The 21,261-nt window shown below is 36.9% G+C and overlaps 1 protein-coding gene across 1 annotated transcript; it reads left to right on the top strand.

Annotated features, from left to right (window-relative positions):
* Nucleotides 1-1,925: 1,925 nt before the first annotated feature.
* On the top strand, nt 1,926-19,860 carry LOC149838012 (syntaxin-132-like). The gene is made up of 13 exons (XM_090007559.1): nt 1,926-2,150; nt 5,773-5,883; nt 6,429-6,485; nt 14,971-15,019; nt 15,166-15,254; nt 15,353-15,426; nt 15,527-15,569; nt 15,713-15,773; nt 15,869-15,894; nt 15,980-16,057; nt 17,259-17,339; nt 17,422-17,487; nt 19,609-19,860. The coding sequence occupies exons 1-13, from the start codon at nt 2,133-2,135 to the stop codon at nt 19,777-19,779; spliced, it is 924 nt and encodes a 307-aa protein (XP_089863685.1). The 5' UTR covers nt 1,926-2,132; the 3' UTR covers nt 19,780-19,860.
* The last annotated feature ends 1,401 nt before the right edge of the window (nt 19,861-21,261 follow it).

The following is a 21,261-nucleotide window of genomic DNA, read 5'->3' as shown; positions in this document are numbered from 1 at the left end:
TTGTCTTTTTCCTACATTTCTTTTCATGTTGTCTTGTATATGATGTAAGGTACAATTATTACATTTTGAAATCATGTCAAAATACCTTTTTCATAAAGGGTTGTAAGAAAGTACAATTATTAGTTTTCAAAAATGAGCTTTTTGAAACTATCGTATACTTTTATGAGATAGCTTTTATGAATGAGTATGTAATATGCAATATGCAAGTTCCTGAAGGTTCTGTTACATATGACTCTAAAGAAGAAAAAAATCTTCATCTTGAGGTAGCCGATCTCTTCAGTTGATCTTTAGGAATGCATGGCTCATCAAGCTTTTTCTTCAAGGAGTATGATTGCACCATAGTTGCACTTGAACATGAAGTCTCCATCCTTTTTGGGTGAGATATCCTTGCATCAAATACTCGTTAGATTTATGGCAAAACATATTCATTCATAATATAACATTTTTCAAGAGGACATATTATCATATCATATAAAATCAAATACGACAGTGTATCATATTATGTGACATCAAAACAGAGTTTCTCAACAGTGGTTGCTCCTTCCCTCCCACGATTTTATGGGGAAAACTCTGCATTAAACTGCAACGTAGAGGATATAAGGTACTCATGAGAAAAACTGGTACAACGGGTTGAAAGGTGTTGAGAAACTCTCTTGTATTAACGTCCCTCAACCCGTCTTGATGAATGAACTTGTCCAAGCTAAAGTCACCCATTTATGTAAAATACGTCCTGAGCCGTGGTTCTAATATGAGAATATAAGTATGTTTCGTATTAGCAGGGCTAAGAAGTAATAACTTAAAATGTATGTGCATTAGTTAGGCATTGCATGCATCATTTAAGAAAGAAAATATAATTAAAGATAAGAATGTATGCATGCATTGAAGAACTTCTGCATATGGTAAGTTATGCATATTAACTGCTCATGCATTTTATTTCTTTAATGTATGAATTGATGCTCTCTTGTTAAATTTATAAATTTTGAATATGTAGGATTAGTTGTGTAATTTTTTCAGTTAATTCAAAATGCTAAACTATGAAATTTCTATTGAAATTCTTGCTTCGAATTTCTGTCTTATAAGCTTAACATATTTCACTTTACTGAGGCATATTTTGTCTGACCCTATATGGTTTAATAATTTTCAGGTAATGAGAAATAACTTATATGCGAAGGTAGGAGGTTGCGACGAAAACCGAGTCTACCTTTCCTCCACATTTACAAGATTTTCATACTCTGATTTATTACTTGATTTTTATGTTAATAGATAAAAATAATTAATATTTTGAAAGATTATAGACCTTGATTCATTTTATGTATGACGAGATCTATTTTCTTTTAAGTTCCCACAATCGTATGGTTATGCATGAATACAAAAAGTAGCATGCCAACTTTTAGACTCGATGAGTTTTTTCGCTGTTATATGTTAAAATATTTAAAGGTATTTAAAAAAATTCTATCATTTTCGGGTTATAAAAATTGAGGTGTTTGGTATGTTGTGTAACAGGTAGGGTCTGCCTAACCCCAGCTTGACTTTCGAAAAAAAAAAAAACACCCAAATCTCTCTTGCCCACCAGAAAGTACACAACCTTCAACAAAGGATGTATACCCATGGGTTTCGAGCTCATGGCCTCCCATCAACTTGGTGACTTTCATGAATCACTCCTACTCGATGACTTTTTTGAAATTATTGTTATTAATAAAATAACATAACCATATCACAATATTCATGTTTTTGTTTTCAGCTATTTCTTGAGAAAATGAGTTATTTAATTTTGATATATATTTAAATTTGTTATTTTTGCAATCGATTTTAATTTAATTTTCACAGATATTTTGCCGATAATAGAGCGCATGAAAAACAAAAAACTTCAATTTCTCACCAGAACTTCACTGCCCTTATATGACACTTTTTAAACTGCAATATATTGGGCTGTGGAGGCTGACTTTTGAATTTGCTTCTCTTTCGGTTCCCGTTACAGTCTCTCTCTCTCTCTCTCTGAATCCTGGTGGGGGAGGGAATCAAAACCCTAATTTCCTCTCATCTTTTTCCTTTTCTCCCAAATTTTCCTTTTAGTTCTCTTCTTGAAATCCTTCCCACATTTTTGTCGGGAGTCGGAATCCGTTGAGCTCAAGATGAACGATCTTCTCGCGGTAAATTTTTGTAGTCTCTTAACTATTAACTCTCTCTCTCGTGTAGTTTGGAATTTCACGTCGTTTGTAGCAAGATACTTGCTGAGATCCGAGCGGATCGTTTTCTCTAATTTCTTGGATCTCCGCTCTCCTTTTCACGTCGTTAGCACGTTTTGATCGGCTCAGTTTGCTGGCTTTTTAAGCCTTTCCTGGAAGAATTTGATTAGGGGTTAACTCGAGTATTCCGGTGATTTTGTTATTCCGGTTTTTCCGATTTTAGGATTAGCAAAAGTTGCATTGTTTTTATGTTGTCTTGGTGTGAGAATTTCCCTTTTCTGGTATTTAGGCCTTGTAATGCGCGGATTGGCGGGTATATAGAGTAGAGAATCTGCTAATAATCAGGATCCGTTGATCTAGATGAATCAGAGAGTTCAAATTTTCATCTTAGAATTGCAATCAGGCCTCCTTATGTCGTCACCTATGAAAGGAGATGAGATACTGCAAGCAGAGTGTGAATTGCCGCCCATGGATTTTTATATTGGGGCCGCTTTCGTTCATAAAATCCAACTGTGAAGCGAGGTGTGGGTGCTCGCTCGACTTGGGAGCTGAGTAGTTAGGAACAATTGATACGCCACAGAAAAAGAAATCCATGTCGGCGGGTGAATCACCACTATGTTTTTATGTGTGTAAACTGAAAAAATTCTTACAATGGCAATGAGATTCAATTGTTAGGATAGTAGTAGACACTTATCTACAATTCCTAGCATGTTAAATAGATGTATGTGCACGTTGTGATGAAGAAAACTCTCATTCATTCATATGGACAATGTGAGGGGCAAAAGATTGTATCCCTAAACTGAAAAGTAAATACAGTGCAAGTTAAGGAATATTGGACAGGAATGCACGTACAAGTGAGGACTTTGTTGAAGCATGGTCTACATGCTAACATATTATCCTAGGAATAAGTAGTAATTGTAAACTATGATCCTTCAAGATATAAGACCACTTTGTGCAGAGAATGATTGCAGAGGATGAGAAAAGATACTATCCTTCTACATTTCCAAAGAGTGACTTGTTTACATTTCTTTAATGGATAGCTAAGATAACCTGTGCAAGAATACCTTTCTTTTGTGCTGTCCCTGGTTTCTTTGTCATGAGCCTAAGACCTTGCCAACATCCATTTCTGTATTTTATTTTATCCGCTCTTGTTGAATATTATTCCCTTTTGGTTCCCAGACAGCACGGAGAAGTTGTATCTTGTGAGTTTATTTTATTTACTATATATAATCATTCAATCTTTGGTTGGAGGCTTGATGTCACTAAATAATGTTGTTGATGTAAACTCTTGTTTCAAAAAAAAAAAGAGCGTTGTTTGAATTTTATAATCTTTTTTAATGGGCTGAATTTGTCTTTATTTGCTGTTATATTTTGGTTACCATGCAGCTGATAACAGATCTCGTTGGGAAAAATATATAAATAAATAAATAAATATAAATATATTTATTTATTTACGTCTGTATGCAGTATATGCTTACATGCAACTGGAGCTTCACTTCTAAGATAAGTAAATATTTACTATGCATAAATGCGTTAACTTTTATACTTTATCCAAAGCATTCAGTTGTATTTTGATATAAATCAATTTTCTGTAAAATGATTTAGTCCATTTCTCGTCTCTCACCTCTCATAGTCGAGTTGCCATCAAATCTTTCTATTAGTTAATTTTATGAATCGTTGGGCTCTGCCTCATCTGTTAAGGGTGACTTGTGAATGTCACGAGCTACAAGTTTGAAGCTGGGTGTACTCCCTGGTGGGTAGGTTGGGGGCCTGAATGCGTGGTTGGTAATGGGGAGTTTTCCTTGGCCTAGCCAAAAGGAAAAAAAATCTAGAGTTTATGAACTTGTTAGGATAGATAATTTTGTCTAAATAGATAATGACATTTTATGGTAATGGATGAAATGTTGAAAACCAGAGGTTCTGGTCACCATCCAAATTTCCACTGATCAAGGGTTTAACACTGACTTTTTTTCCTTTCATATTTGTTACTGACACATCATATTCTGGATTTTGACATTTCATATAGCTATATAATCAACCAAAACAACTAGCTTAACAAGGGGAAGATGATGATGATCATGATGCAATTAAAATGGCAGTGAATTTTTGGATTTGCTTGAATTTTCATTGTTCATGTTGATATTCCTTGAAACAGTCAGAATGAATACTATAGAGAGAGAAGGTACCTACGGCAAGCGAAGGGGGGGAGGGAGGTTTCCGAGTTGTTTTTCCCAAATCTGACCACGCAGATGCGTTCACCATGGTCGATTTGCTAGGAAACGACACTTGGATAGTGTTTTTTTGATAAAAAAACCATGATTTTTTAATCCTTGAATATTTATGATATTTATAAAAATTTTACACCTTTGATTTTCAAACCGTATAAAAACCTTCTTGTGCATCGCAATCAAATGATGCAAGAGTCAATTCCTATAAAATCAAATTCTGCATGGTCAGATTTGAGAAAAACATGGAAAAGAACCATTGAAAAGCCTCGTAGGCAGCGGTAGGCACATATTGGTGTAGGCACACACACACACACACACACACACACATATATATATATATATATATATATATATATATATATATATATATATATATATATATATCATAGTCACGGAGAGTAACCCGTATCATCAAACACTTAAATCGTCTGATATAAATTGGATGCTTTTTGCGCCAATTTACGCCACTGATCATGTGCGCGATCAGTGGTGTAAAATCTTTTTGCATTTTAATAGTTTTCAGAGGCAGTGTTGACCGCCACTAAAGACCTGGGCAGAAACCAGGTCTTTAGCGGTAGTCAACAACCGCTGCTAAAAACCCCTTTTTTGCGTTTTTTTGGCCGTACGGTGAAAGGCCGCACATCTGAGCGTCGTTCGACGCTAACCCGTTCAATGATATGGGTTTTCATAGTCACAGATATCAGTGATATTTTCAAAATATGGTTCTATTATCGTTGTATTTTCAGCAAATGGTATTACTATTATAGGTAAAATATCATGATATTATCATGAGAATATCGCGATATTCCCGTGACAATATTGTTATATTATCAATTATTGTAAATGTTCTTATTTATTTTCTACATCTTAAATGTGTTTTTTTTCTTTATTTTTGCATTTTTTACTTATTTCTTTTATTATATATGTATTTTATTATCTAAACATGATATTTTCTTAATTATTTTTGTTATTTTTATATATTTTTATTTGTGACTATATATATATATAAACCTTAGTATTCATTCTGACTGTTTATATATAATGTGTGTGTGAGAACATAAACATGCCCCACCATATGCCACAAAATGTATACACACTCAAAGCAGGTTGATAAAGCTCATGTGGAAAAGTACATAATGATACCTAAAGAAGAGAAGGGATACATATCACAATAGCTAAATGAACACAAATGTTTTGCCAAAGATGACTGCTCATTTGAATATGCTGTGTGAACATTTCCGCATGTGCATTGTACATGAATTTTGCGTGCATGTTGTCTTATTGCTGTTTTATTTCGAGTAGGGTTTCCGTACTTTATCAAAATCTATCCTCATCTTCGTATGCTGATGCAATTGCAGGATTCCTTTGGGACATCCAAAGGTCAAACCTCCAGGGAGGGAGATATTGAGTTAGGAACACAAGCCCCAACCATTACTGCAGATTTGGGGATGGAAAACTTCTTCAAACAGGTGGTTATATTTCTTGGTTTTCTGTTTATGTCAAAAGGACTTAATTCAGGATTTGTTTTTCCTGTTAGGTTATATATTCAGAAATGCTGTCGAGTAAATGTTGGATACTTGTTCATGTCAACTTGATTTTGTTGCCAACTTGCCACAGATCTTTAATCTATATTAGCAGGAAATACAATAAGTCGCCAAATGATTTGGACATTGTTTGAATTTGGTAATATCTACTGATTTTGTGGCTCTATTTTGGCTGTCTCCTGATTTGAGTCAATTGAGTCCACTATTCACAGTATTTATAAATAATCAAGTTTTATGAATTCATCTCATTGTTTTCTGCTTCTTGTTCTTCTGTTATCTTTATTCATTTTCTGCTTTCCTTTTTTCTCAATCACGTACTCAGTTCATCAGCATTGCTGTGATGTTAGGAAATTATTGCACTGGCCTAAGAAGAAATGCATGAATTTGTTTGATATAGTTTATGAGATGTTAATGCCTATATCTTTCGTGATGGTCTTTTGTAAACTAATGTGGATTTTGATGCATTTCAGGTGCGTGAGGTTGAGCGGCAAATTGATAAAATTTCTAAACAGCTGCAGAAACTCCAGGTAAGCACTTGCACACTTCAGCTTCTGTTGTTCTATGGAAGATATAGCAGTTTTTTATACAGATTCAGAGTGGTTCTTCAGTCATTTTATAGAATTTCAATGTGAGAATGAAAACCAAAATTTTGATCCATCTCCCAAAAAAAAAATCTGTATTAGGTTTCATTTGTTTTGAAGCAAATTTATATTCCATGCATGCATGTGTGAGCATATTATAAAGATGAGTTGGGGAAGGATGCCGACAAAGTATGCACTCAAAAAATGGTTAGTTGTTACATAAACAGATTAACAGAGTATTTTGGCAATAAAATGATAGTTGTTATTGTTGAGGAGTATTAGGCGTTTGCCCTTTTATATTTTCGTTATTTTAAAAGTAGAAAGGGGTAGTTTGTTATTTCTTATTGTTTCTGGGTCTTTATTGTAATTAAGGTTATTTTGGCTAATCTCTATTTAAAGGAGATTAGACCTAATGTTAGATAGACTTTCTGGCATCATATTGCTCTTCATGCCTCACGCAACATGGAATCAGAGCCCTTCTCGATTCTGGACGCCTGAGTCTCCTGCGTCTTCGTCTTCATCTTCATCCTGAAATCGATCTGGTCGACATCTCAAAGCTAGCATATCGACTGGTTTTGTTGGACGTGGACAAAGGAGACCTATATTAGATTTGGCCTCAGATCCTTAGTCTGGTTTGTCACCATGAAAAGGATATGATCTGGTGACGGGACTTGGATCTGAAGTAAGATCTTGTTGTTGCTAGTCGTGGTGATGAAAACCCTAAAATCTGTTGAAGATGGATCATCGTGATTTGGCAAGTTGGAGGCAGTAGGTTGATATCTTTGTGTTGAAGTCTTGGCATTGATGTTGTTGCAGTTGGTGATTTAGAGTCTGTCGCATGGTGTGGATCAGATCTGTCTTCATTGCAGACCTGTTAATGCTGTTGTGATCTGATCTTATCTGTTATGGACACGAGTTGCTGCTGTTAATGTTGTTGTGGTGCTGGCGATCAATAGTCTATGAGTTGATGTGGATTGTTGTGCAGATCTGATCTGATCTGTTGTGGATGTGGGTTGTTGTGGTGCTGTTAAGTTGGTTTTCTCTCTCTCTAAAAAAAAAAATTAAATCAGGCCTGGTGGATCTGATCCGAGTTTATATCAGATTGACTGTCGTGGTGGAGGGTTCAGTCTACCACAGTCAGCTAGAAGTGACGTAGTCCAGAGAAAACTTAAATTTTGGTAACGCAGATCAGTTTTTTTTTCTTTGTTGTTTTAATGGCCGAGTCTCGAAACAACGATTAGAAAGTGGGGTCATTGCCTGAATGCAAAGCATTTGCAAATCCTTTTTCTTATGGATCATTTGTAAAATTAGACGAGACAAATTATGCTAGATAGTCTCGTACTTTTATGATGTCTGTTTCAGGCCATTGCAGGAAGCATATCTTATTAGAATCTGAACCAAAGGAGAAGACGGGTAAATATGCTACATGGGAAGAAGATAATGACATTGTTATGTCATGGATTATGAATAGTGTGCAACCACATATAGCCGATGGTCTCATTTATTATGCTTCTACAAAACAAATGTGGGACAACCTTAGGGATACATACTCTCAGGATACCAATGTAAGTCATATTCTACAGGTTGAACAGGAAATTTATCAACTTTAACAGGGAGACCAAACCTTAGCACAATATTATGCTTCTGCAAAGGCTGCTTTTGAGAGATTGAATGCTCATAGACCTCTATGTTGTGACAAACAGAGAGTTCATCAAGAACAGACTGTGGTTGCACAATTTCTCACAGGTCTATCATCAGAATATTCAGTAGCAAAGGTCCAGATGCTGACAAGTTTTGATGTTCCTACTTTGGCTGAAGCATACAATCGACTTAGTAGAGTTTCTATGTCATTGTCTCCATCCCAATCTGAATCACAGACTTCTGCTCTTTCTGTATCGTCTGGTTGTGGACGGGGTACTTTGTTCAACCCGAGAGGGAGAGGCCGTAGTCGAGGTACTGGAGGTAGATGTAGACTTCAATGTACCTATTGTGACAGACTTGGACATTTGGAAGATAGATGTTTTGACAAACATGGACGCCCTCCTATTCCTTCATCCAAGGTTGCTCCTAAAGCTCAGGATGCCAACACCAATGCAGATGCTCCTGCAGAGTCTTCAAAGGATACCATCACTCTTAGTCGTGTTGAATATGATGAACTAGCTGCTCATCATCCAACCAGTTCAAGCTCTCCCGTGGCGGATGTTGCATGTTCTGCAGGTGATGGCTTATCTTGCCAAGGTAGTAGATGGATCATTGATTAAGGAGCATCTAGACACTTGTGTGGAAACTCTCATGATTTTTCAAACTTGAAACCTATTTCAAATCATCAAAAGGTGGTTCTAGTTGATGGTAGTTCCTCCCCTATTGTTGGTCAGGGAAATGTTTCCTTATCTCCCACTCTCCAGTTGACAAATGTGCTCCATGTTCCCTCTTTTCCACAAAATTTAATGTTAGTTAGCCGCTTTACCAAGAAACTAAATTGTAGGATGATATTTGATCTTGTGTGCTGTATGTTTCAGGACTTGCTGACGGGAAAGAGGATTGGTGGAGGCTATGAGGAAGGTGGTGTTTATTATATGCATCATCCAGTTGGAGCAGCCCATGCTACAATAGAGTCTTTGTCTAGTCCTTTGCTGTGGCATCATCGTCTTGGACATCTTTCTTTACCTAAACTTCGCAGAGTTATTCCCCAAATTTCTTCATCAGCTATCTTATAGTGTGAAGCTTGTCAACTTGGCAAACACCACAGAAGTTCCTTTTCGTCTAGTTAAAGTCCGTCTAGTAAAAAATTGTTTGATCTTATTTATATAGATGTGTGAGGTCCTAGTCGGATTCCGAGTCGGTCTAAATGTCGTTATTATCTGGTCATTGTGGATGATTTTTCAAGATTGTCTTGGTTATTCTTAATAAAAGAAAGATCTGAAGTTCCAAATATTCTCCAATCTTTGATTATTGAAATACAAACTCAGTTCGATTCATGTGTCAAAATTGTCCGCACTGATAGTGCTCTTGAATTTAAGACTAAACACTTGTTACAATTTTATAAAAACCGTGGGATTAAGCCTCAAACATCTTGTGCCCATACTTCTCAGCAAAATGGGGTGGCTGAACGAAAGCATAGACAAATTTTAAATGTAGCCTATTGCCTAATATTACAATCTAATATGCCTGCATCATATTGGGGAGATGCAGTGTTGACTGTTGGGTTTCTCATAAACCGCATGCCTTCAACTTCTGTAGGGGATCGTATACCCATCCAAATCCTTAATCCAGAAGCTCCTTTTTTTCATATTCCGCCTAAAGTGTTCGGGTGTGTGTGCTTTGTGCATAGATTGGGAAAAAATCGGGACAAGCTGACTGCTCAGACTACCAAATGTGTTTTCCTTGGGTATCCTAAAATTCAAAAGGGATATCGTTGTTATGACCCTATATCAAAAAAGGAGTATATTAGTGCGGATGTCTCTTTCTTTGAGTCGATTCCTTATTTCTCAAGTGTTACTCCTCGATTGCAAGTAGGTCAAGGTGATACTTTTCCACTACCTGTTCCTCCCTTTCCTTTGGAGTCTGCTCCTCAAGAGTCTCCTGTTGAGTATCCTTCTGTGCAGCGATATCGGGACCCTCCACTGGTGTACACACATCGATCACCACCTGATTGCATGCCTTCATCTTCCCCTTCTTCTGAGGTGAGTATTCCTGATCATCCAGAAGCTTCTGTTGTGGATGATGATTTGCCTATTGCTTTACGCAAAGTAAAAAGACAGTGCACTCTTCATCCTATTTCTAAGTATGTTACAGATGTGCGCCTTGGAAGGAACATGCGGAATTTCATCTCAGAGTTGTCTGCGACATCTGTTCCCTTCAATCATCATCAAGCTCTTCTGGATCTAAGCTGGAAGCAGGCAATGTAGGAGAGATGGGTTGCTTTATTGTCACGTGTGTTAAATATGTATATGTAAATGAATATATTTCTGTACTGTATTGTACTACTGTACTGTATTGTACTGTATTGTACAACATACTGTACTGTATTGTACTATTGTACTGTATTGTACTGCATACTGTACTGTATTGTACCACTCGTACAATAGTACAATACAGTACAGTATGCTGTACAATATAGTATAATACAGTACAATAGTACAATACAGTACAGTATGCTGTACAATACAGTACAATACAGTACAGTAGTACAATACAGTACAGAAATATATTCATTTACATATACATATTTAACATGTACGAGTGGTACAATACAGTACAATACAGTACAGTATACTGTACAATACAGTACAATAGTACAATACAGTACAGTATGTTGTACAATACAGTACAATACAGTACAGTAGTACAATACAGTACAGAAATATATTCATTTACATATACATATTTAACAACGTGGTGCATGGGATCTGGTTGTTTTGCCCAATGATGCATATATTGTTGGTTGTAAGTGGGTCTTCTCTATCAAGTATAATTCAGATGGTTCCCTTGAGCGATATAAAGCTAAACTGGTAGCCAAAGGTTATACTCAGACTTATGGTATTGATTTCTTTGAAACTTTCTCGCCTATGGCTCGTCTTGGCACCATCCGATTGGTCTTTTCTATTGCTGTGCACTATGGGTGGAGCCTTTCTCAACTCAACGTGAAAAATGCTTTTTTATATGGTGATTTGATGCAGGGGCCAGAACATCCCAGGCGTCATAGACCCAACTACACGCAGACGTTGTTTCGGGTCCGGGTCCGGACCCGATACCTGGATCCAGCCAAAGCCTTTAAAAATCCCTCTAGGGTTGCATGCAGTGGGGACAAACCACATTGGAATTAACGCAACCTCTTTTCTTTTTGGGTTACTATAGTTTTTCTTCTTCAGTAGTCTTTTCCTTTATGCTTTTACTGAGTTTTTCTTTAACGCACAGTCGACAACAACCTTTGTCTTCCTTTTCTGTTTTCTTTATTACTTCCCTGTCAGCCTTTTCATTTCTTTAATGATCTGTCAGTGTTGATTGCAGCAGCCTGAAAGTTTTCAGCAACCGTATTTTCTTTTTTCACTGCGTTCCTTTTTCTCTGTCACGTTCTGTAGTAACCCTTACTTTTCTTTTGTTTATTTACTTTGTGATTTTCTCTGTCACGTTCAACCTTCTACTGCAGCTTTTGGATAGCTACATTAATGTTCTTTGTTTTGTTGCAGCAGCCTTTACTGTCATTCCTTCTTTTTCTTTACTTGGGTTTGGAGATTTGATTATTATATTCTTTTTTAGTTTTAATTCAGCAGCAACCTTTCTTATTATTTTTTTTTTATCTTTTGCTAAGCTTTTCATTCCAGTCAGTTCGTTCCTTATTATTCTTTTATTTGCTCATTTCTGTTTTTGGTTAAGCCTTGTAACCCTTACCGAGTTCATATTAAACTTTTGATCAGATTGATTCATCTGTTGCCCTGCGTCATATTTCTATTGAGTATCTTGATGTTGCATGACTGTTTGTGCCTGGGGGAATTGTCATAACGTCAGCACCTTAGCCGACCACCGTCGATTCCTCCGCCGCAGCAAAGAGCGTTAACGTGGCACCCATCAAAAGTGACAACTTCAAATCCCTCACTGCATCCACGAGTTCTTCGTCAGTCCCCTGTGTGAAGGTGACAATTTCCATTTCGCTGCATCGATAAGCCTTGTCGTGAAGTCTCAGTCTCTCTCGTTGCATCATGATTTAACGAAAACAGTCTACATGCAACAACCTCCTGGATTAAAGAAGGCCATTTATGGTCTTAAACAAAGTCATCGTGCATGGTTCCAAAATCTCTTTGAGATAATGGCTGCATTTGGCTTTGTCAGGTCAACCTCAGATCATTCTTTGTTTATTAAAAAATCTTGCTCTGGGATTGTTGTGATGGTGGTATATGTAGATGATATCATATTGACAGACAACAATGCCAAAGAGATTTTAGATACAAAGGCCCATCTTCAGACGCATTTTGTTACTAAAGATCTCAGTCCTCTCAGATATTTCTCGGGAATAGAAGTTTCAAGGAACCACAAGGGTTTGGTACTGTCCCAACGAAAGTATGTTCTAGATTTACTTAAGGAAACAAGAATGCTAGGGGCTAAACCTGCAAGTATTCCTATAGAAGCTAAGAGCCATATGTATGATGAGAAATCAGAATCTATAGACAGTAGTAGCTTTTGTTCTCTCATTGGCAAATTGTTATATGTGATAGTGACCATACCTGACATTTCATTAGCAGTGAGCAAGATAAGTCAATTTATGGATAAACCTAATAAGGATCACTGACAGGCAGCTATGATGGTTCTTAGGTATTTGAAAGCCTCTCCAGAAAAAGGGTTGTTGTTCAAACAAAACCCTTTATTAGAAATCACTGCTTATTCGGATGTCGACTATGCAGGGTCTGTTAATGACAGAAAGTTGACAACTGGTTTTTGTGTATTTGTGAGAGGAAATCTGATTACTTGGAGAAGCAAAAAGCATACAGTAATAGCCAGGTCAAGTGCAGAATCAGCTAACAGAGCTATGGCTCAAACTGCTGCTGAAATGATGTGGATCAAATCAGTTCTAACTGATCTTCAAGTGAAAGTGTCATGTCCTATGGTGATGATGTGTGACAACAAGGCTGCTACTTATATTGCCAATAATCCTGTGTTCCATGAGAGGACGAAACATATTGAAGTTGATTGTCATTATGTACGGGATTTAGTGCAGACTGGGTACATCTGTACTAAACATGTATCCTTTGAAGATCAAGTTGCTGATGTCTTCGCCAAGCCTCTTGCTAGTTCCGGTTTCCTTAGATGTTGTGACAAGCTGAGCATGATTGATATCTATGCCCCAGCTTGAGGGGGAGTGTTGAGGAGTATTAGGCATGTGCCCTTTTATATTTTCGTTATTTTAAAAGTAGAAAGGGGTAGTTTGTTATTTCTTATTGTTTCTGGGTCTTTATTGTAATTAAGGTTATTTTTGCTAATCTCTATTTAAAAGAGATTAGACCTAATGTTAGATAGACTTTCTGGCGTCATATTGCTCTTCACGCCTCACGCAACAGTTATTATAGTGTTTAAATGGAAAACTAAGATATGTATAATCAACCTCTCTCTCTCTCACACACACACACATACATGCATACATACATAAATACATACAAACCAGGTCTTTGTTGTACCGAGAGAAAATTGTGATGTATTTGCACGTGATATCATTTTTGTGCTCAGTCTAGCTGTTGTTTGAAGCTGGTTGAGAGGTGATTTTCCTGCTTTATCATTCAAACTTCTTGTTTCTTACTATTGGTTGTGTGGAACCTCCATAGTCTTGTCAAAAGTTGATATGTGCTCTTTCTAACAAGCATAAATAGCCATTTTAACATGGATTCCAAAATAAGGGGAGGTTTCAATTCTGTTTCTTCTACTAACATGGGGCAAGGTGCCTTTTTAACTATTCTGCATCTGTTTAGTATATTGCACTATCTAATCTCACCGTAGAATGAATTTGTAATGGCAGGGTTATCGGAAACACTATAGGACTCGGGGAACACGCTTCCCCGAAATGCATTATGGAAGCACAAAATGTGTCGCTTCCGAAATGCACAGGAAAGCGACCCTTTTAAATGGGAAGCGTGCTTCCCATTTCGCTTCCCACTCGCTTCTTGCTCGCTTCCCAATATCAAGAAGTGAGTCTTCTTTGTTGGGGGGGCTTGGAGCCTTTAGCAAATTTTTTTTTTGCCCAATATCGAAAAAAAAAAAATGATTCTTATTCTTTTCCCACTCGAACCCTAGGTCGCTTCCCTCTTCCTTTCCTCTTTGCTTCCAGTTCGCTTCTGAGATAATTCCCGGTTCACTTCTAAGTCGTCTCATGTTTCCCGCTTCCTAAAATTTTAGAAGTGCCTCGATTCCCGAATCGCTTTCCGCTCCCGCTTCCTCGACTAGCAACTTTGGGCAAGACTCTATGTTAATGCAGCTTCATACTATGGCAACCTTACCAACTTGGTTTAAAATTTGAATCAATTTTCTCTTCGAACTTTCTTTACAGAAACCAACTGCATTTTTGGCGTTTAATTTTATGAATTTAGACATACTATTGTTACATTTTAATTTATCATGCCAAATATCTGTCAGAAATTTTTGCGAATTAACATTCTTGCTGTTTATTGTGATATCCATGTTTTTGCATTTTGTTCATTAGCTTGGCAAATTGTAATCTATGCTTTTCTTTCTAAGCTTCAATATTTTTTGCTCAATTTGTATTCTGCGCTCAGGCTTCTTCATGGAATATTTTCATGGTGCACTTAATGTTTTTTGATGGGATGACATATGACATAAATTCAGCCATTATATAACTTTTCAAGAACCAATTTTTTAAGATACCCTATGGGTAGGAAACATTCATTGATCTACTGCTTCCGATTTCACTAACCTATAATTTGTGCAGGATGCAAACGGGGAGTCTAAATTAGTAACAAAAGCTGCTAGTATGAAAGGTAAAATATATTTTGCTACGGTTTCTGCTTATGCTACAGGGGTATATGTTGCCTCATTGCAACGTTAACTTGGTGAATTGATTCTTTCTTCTCTTATTACTTTTTAGTTGTAGCTTAAGCTAACAAATGCTTACTGTTATTTTCAGCAATCAAGCAGAGAATGGAGAAAGAGGTGGATGAAGTTGGAAAAGTTGCACTTTATATAAAGTCAAAACTTGAAGAAATTGACAGAGATGTAATATTATAAGCTTCTTTATTCAGTTATGTTGTTTATTTTTATATTTCTATTTTTACTGCTATCAGCTGAATTTAAGTCCATATTATCATGATCAGAATTTAGCCAACAGGCAGAAGCCTGGATGTGGAAGGGGATCAGGTGTTGACCGATCAAGAACAGCAATGACGGCGTATGTAGTTTCGAATAATTCACATAATTTGGTTTCATTTTAGAAATGTTAACCCATGCAGAAAGTTTCTCATACCTTATTGACTCAATTCTTAACACAGTGCATTGAAAAAGAAAATGAAGGAGCGTATGTCAGAATTTCAGGTTTCATCTATGTGACAATGTTCCATGACCAATATCTTTAACCTTCTTTCTTTTCTTTCCCATTCTTTGCATGGTAGGCTTCCTTTTTTATTATGTTGTATTCCCTCTTACTTGATTTATATCTTCTTAATATTGTCTTACAGACCCTTAGGCAAACAATTCAAGAGGAATATCGTGAGGTTATTGAAAGAAGGGTCTTTACAGGTTTGTATCAATGCCATGAATGAATTAACTCAAAAAGTATTTTTAGCCCTTCTCTCACGGTGCTTAACATTTTCGTGTATGCGATAAATAATCAGTGATGGGTACCAGAGCTGATGAAGAGGTAAGATCCTTGATTATTAAGCTGTCAAGTCCTTTGAACTTGTTCTGGTATTTTCTGGCTCACATGACTATTGCTTACTGGACAGACAATTGATCACTTGATAGAGACTGGAAATGCTGAGAAAATCTTCCAAAAGGCAATTCAGGAACATGGCCGAGGCCAGGTTTGTCTTTTTCTTATTTGTGTTTGTGGTGAGACTAAAAGCATTGCTTAAGCAACTTGTACTTATTGGATGACAGTTTGTAATTTGAAGCACAATGAACAAGCATCCATTAATAACCTAATGATAGTTGCTTCTTGTTTGGATGGGTTCTCGTGGTAGTTATTCTTCTCTAGCATGGTAATCAGTTATTCAATTTTCTTTTTAGAAGCAGACTCTTATAAAACTCATGCTCTCTTGGTTCTTGTTTAGATGGTGGAAATGTTTTTCCTTTGGAGGGATCTGTCTTTTCCAACAAATCATTTATGATGCTACAAGAGTTAATTTATCTCACTTGGTACCTTTCAATGCACCTAGAACTTAGCTTCTGTATTTGACAAGGACTTCATGAGAAAGGGCTGGTATACTGTTCATTGAAAGATGCAGAACAATCGACTATAGCTTACTTGAGCAGAATGCAGTGGTGCCATCATAATTTAGGTTGTGCAATTGCATCAAGGCTTATGGTCTCTTCAACTTGCAATAGCAGTTTTGCTCCAAAACACAGCTTGTGCAACTCCTCTTTAAGTGTGAAAAATTTCCACATTGATACCTTTTATTAGTGTCATTTATGTCAGGAATTGTATCCTTATGGCTATTAAAGTTATAGCTTGTAATGTTGATCATAAGCAAATCACCTAACTGAAATCCATCTGCTGTCCAGGGCAATTGGAATTTCCTTCCACGCTATGGTTTGTCAATATGCATTTTATCTTGTGTTGATTTGGATCCAGAAGTTTGTTGCTTTGATCATGGTTTGACCTGCACCATAAGAAGTTGACAGCTTCTCGCAATTAATGGTAGATTTGATGTTCTCACTGAGGATGATAAATCATTAGGAAACAAAGGTGAGAAGGTTTAGATGTCTATGGTTTGCCACTGACAAGAATGGACATGCATGCAGTTGATACACTTCTAGTCATCTGTTAATTCTGCACTTTGGGACTATTCCTGAAACTGATGCCTGATAGGACTCGAGATGGATCTGAGCTTATTGTGAGCTTTTAAAACACCACTACAAGGACTATGGTGCTACTTTCTGTGTTTAGGTTCTAGATTATGACTTCATAGCAACAATGCTATTTTCTTGAATTAATCTGGATTCTGGACCTTATATTGCTTAGAGAGGATAGTTTTAGGTTATGATCTTTGCGTCATGCTGCAGATCGTGGACACTCTTGCAGAAATTCAAGAACGACATGATGCTGTGAGGGATCTTGAGAAGAAGCTTCTTGACTTGCAGCAGGTGCTTAAACTTTTGTGTTCTAAGTCATAAATTATGGAATGCTTTCTTCAGTTTTCATTATTTTTGTTATTCCTTCATGCAGATTTTCCTGGACATGGCAGTACTAGTTGAGGTTCAAGGTGACATGCTGGACAATATTGAAACTCAGGTTTGTTTCATTTTGTTAGCATAACTTTCAATCAAATCATTGTGCCATTCATAACATATTTACTCATATTCTTAGGCCACCCAAGCTGAAAGCTTACTATGCTTAATATTTTTGACCGAAAGGCCCCATAAATGAGGTATGGTAGAACCAAAACCTCAGGAACTGGAGTCAATGTCAGCTCAAGTAGCTCTTTAAGTCAGTCTATACAGCACAGTCCTTCAGTGAGACACTCAACAAAAACAACCACCCTGAGGAACACTATCAATTTTTTTTAATGTCTGATTATATATGACTGTCTAAGTAACTTTTTCCTTTTTATTGGAAGGAAATTTTCAAAAGACTCACCTAACTTATTAGCGATAATAAAAAACACATATAACTTTTAGAAAATGTTAAAAACATGACTACACTTTTTTATGGTTAATTAAAACAACCCAGAGTTTAGTTCCGTCAAAAGTTGCTGTTAAATGTGCACTGAAATCACCACTTTGCTTTTAAAAAACCTAATTTTGGCTAGCTATGTTGGATTTTTTTTTCAATGTGATAGCTGACGGAAGCATATAACTTCCCTTTTTCCCTCGTTCATCTTCGTAAAGGCTCGCACAATGATGATTGATTGTTCCACACAAGATGCTACCTGATTTGATCCATAAATATTGGAGAACCAGCTTGCTTTAAAAGGAGGGACAAATCCCCTTACGAGGAAAATGCAAGGAAGAAGACCTATTGGATTTGGGTGTTAGCGAACAATAGATTTTTAAAGAAAATGATACAAATTGACATTAGATGGGTTTGTCTTCTTTGGGCTGTTAAAGGAACACGAATATCTGCCTCTGGATATGGAGGGGTTTTAGAAGCACCATTTTCTCTAGAGACTGTTATGTGTCTCCATGAGCCAGAGATGAGGGTTGGGTAGCTCTCCCTCTCTTTAAGTTTCTCTTTTATGAGAGAGAGAGTGTGTTCTTTACCAAGAGGTGATATAAGGGATGTAGAGAGGAGCCATTGCTGGATCTTGTGAGTGACTGAGAGAAGGAGCTTAACGGTTTTGTCCTAGAAGGTTGGGTAGGTGGGGAAGAAGAAAATAAGGAACGTAGGAAACCCAATAGAGGAAAAGAAAGCACAAAGGGTAAATTAGTACATCCAGCCTCTTAACTCAAGGTGGTTTAGTGATAACCCAAGTTATATAGATGGAAATCTGTTTTTGATTAACAGTGGAAAAAATTAGGTGTGCTTTTAACAATATTCAAAAGTTTGGTGTGTTTTTTATTATCACCAGAACTTCAAGTGTGTTTTTGAAAAATTCCCTTTGTTCTAATTCTCTCATTTTATTCTAATTTTTTCTTTTAAAATTTTCTTCTTCCCAGTTCCTTTTTTCTGGTATAAGAAATTTCTGAAAATTCTTCATTTTCTGATGTCCAACGGATCATTTAAGCTGTTCAGCATTACATGTTAACCAGGGTTTCTTAGGACTTTGCATGTAATGAAATGGACTGGATTTTTTTTTATGAGACTTGAATGAATTGGGAAGCTGTCTTCATTTGTGAAAGCTAATGTAGACTTGAGAATTCTGGTTTGTGATGTCAATGGGTTCAGATTTTTACCCACTGAACCATAAAATACTCTAAAATTCTTCAATAGTATTTAAAACGTGTCCTTTTATTATTGCTAATAGACCGGACACGTTAGGTCAAGCACTGAGTTCATAAAATTTGGCCTAGTTTGGAAGTGAGCAGAGTACCACAAATCATGTTCTTGGCCAGTTCAACTCCAAATAAGCAAAGGGTAATCACCCGTAACTTTGACCTGTCATCTTCTGTGCCAGTGAGGGTTCAATGCAACATTTAGAGCTAGGAGCCGCTAAACATGTAGAGGATTCTAGGAGAAGTTGAAATTAATTACGAAGGAGTTCATTAGTGGCGGCAATCTAGGATGGACCATGAATATGTCAGGCAGCTGTGGAATCAAGTAATTTAGGATGAACTGCCTGAGTTCTTTTTGACCATTAAGTACAGCCATCTTTATCTCTTCCAAAACATGTCGATGCCTTTTGTAGACAACCAGCTAGAGTTGGGCCAAGCTTGTTTATGAATATTGGATCATGTTTATTTTGCCTGTGGTCAGGTTTCAAACGCTGTGGACCATATTCAGTCTGGAACAACTGCCCTTCAGAAAGCAAAGAAGCTGCAACGAAACTCACGGAAATGGATGTGCATTGCCATCATCATCCTTCTGTTGATTGTTGTGATCATCGTAGTTGCTGTGATCAAGCCTTGGAATAGCAAGAACTCGTGACATTTTAATGTTTATGTCTGCATTTTGTAGTAGCATGGGAAGATCTTCATTACGGGATAAATGCAAGCTTATCTTGCCTATTTATTTGATTTTCTCTCTCTCTCTCTCTCTATTTCTTATTATGTCATCTAAGATACTCGCCTTTTGTTCTTGTCCTGTAAATTTTTTCAACTCCCTTGTTTCTGACGATGATTGGTATGCTTAAATAAGAATCTTTCTTTTTTCCGTGAGGGTCGATGTGCATTCAGTTGAAGATTTTGAAATAAGTTGGCACTTAGCAGCTTGTCATGTTATTGAGAAGGAATAAAAAATTAAGCTCTGCAAAAATGCTCATATGAAATTTTGTGAAATTTGATCTGCACCCGTACGCCTTGAATGTCATGATCTGGGTTGGTGGGAGCCATTATTTGAACAGAACTGGTTTTTCTTCTGAGCGTGTATGTGGATGCCTGTGATCTGGGTTGGTGGGATCCATTATTTGCACAGAACTGGTTCTTCTGAGCTAAATATAGCTGGGTTATTATCCTCAATGACTGACTTTGCTGATTTCGTAATGGACTCGATTCATTTGTGTTCAGACTCTGCAGTGTCTAAAGTCAAAATGGGGATGCTAGAAATTTTGAGGCTCTGTTTGGGAGCCTTGAATTGGTGGAGTTGTGATTTTTCTTCCCTAGTTCTCTCATGCTCTCTGCTGTTTGGGAGTAGTGGTGTTGCCAAAACACTGTATTGGAAATGTGCTTGCCAGTACCACATTTCGACACCATTCACGAGAGGATATTTTTGGCAACTCCATCCTCAGCACCAGATTGTGGCAAACCCATATTTTGGCTACTCATGAAAATGGTGTTTTTATCTCAATGCAAGTTTCTATCTTGGATATGAGTTTTCTACCCTATGTTATAGGGACATGTCACCTAGGTGACACGAGTGGACATGTTGATGCGGACACTGACATGTACGGATATTAGTTTAATATTTATAATATCATTTTAATTACTTTATAATAGTATTTTAATAAAAATACATTTTGTGTTAAATATCAAAAAATAGTTTTTTATTGATTAAAAATTTAAAAAAATCTGCATCCTAGTGTCGCATTTCTTGATTTTTTTTTTTAACTTGCAAGTCGAATTCGAGTCGAGTGTCCTCGTATCCCTGTCTTTGCGACATAGTTGCTGCCTAATGGAGAAATGCCAAAAATCTATGACGTTCTGTTTGTTCAGTGGCATCAAGATGTTTTCCTGGATGGTGCTGAAATTTCAGGATTTCCTGGGATTTTTATGTTTCCAATTATAGAACTTCTAGAACGCGGGTTTCATCCTGAAACTTGCGGGGACAACTGAACTTGACAAACTTGAATGTCGTATGGAAGTGTGATTGTTTCAATTCAAGGACTAGGCTGGTGGGTGAACAAAAAGATGGCCATTTTTGCATATGCCGGCAGAGAATGACACTTCCTCATTCACACATTTCATACAGAAT

The sequence above is a fragment of the Nuphar pumila genome, chromosome 5, assembly GCF_984573655.1.
Source record: "Nuphar pumila chromosome 5, dmNupPumi1.hap1.1, whole genome shotgun sequence".
Lineage (NCBI taxonomy): Eukaryota > Viridiplantae > Streptophyta > Magnoliopsida > Nymphaeales > Nymphaeaceae > Nuphar > Nuphar pumila.
This window is presented reverse-complemented; position numbering and strand designations above follow the sequence as displayed.

Coding starts and splice junctions, on each gene's coding strand:
- LOC149838012 (XM_090007559.1), top strand. Junction 15,774..15,868: donor TGAAAGAAGGGTCTTTACAG/GTTTGTATCAAT, acceptor ATAAATAATCAG/TGATGGGTACCAGAGCTGAT. Junction 17,488..19,608: donor TGGACAATATTGAAACTCAG/GTTTGTTTCATT, acceptor GCCTGTGGTCAG/GTTTCAAACGCTGTGGACCA.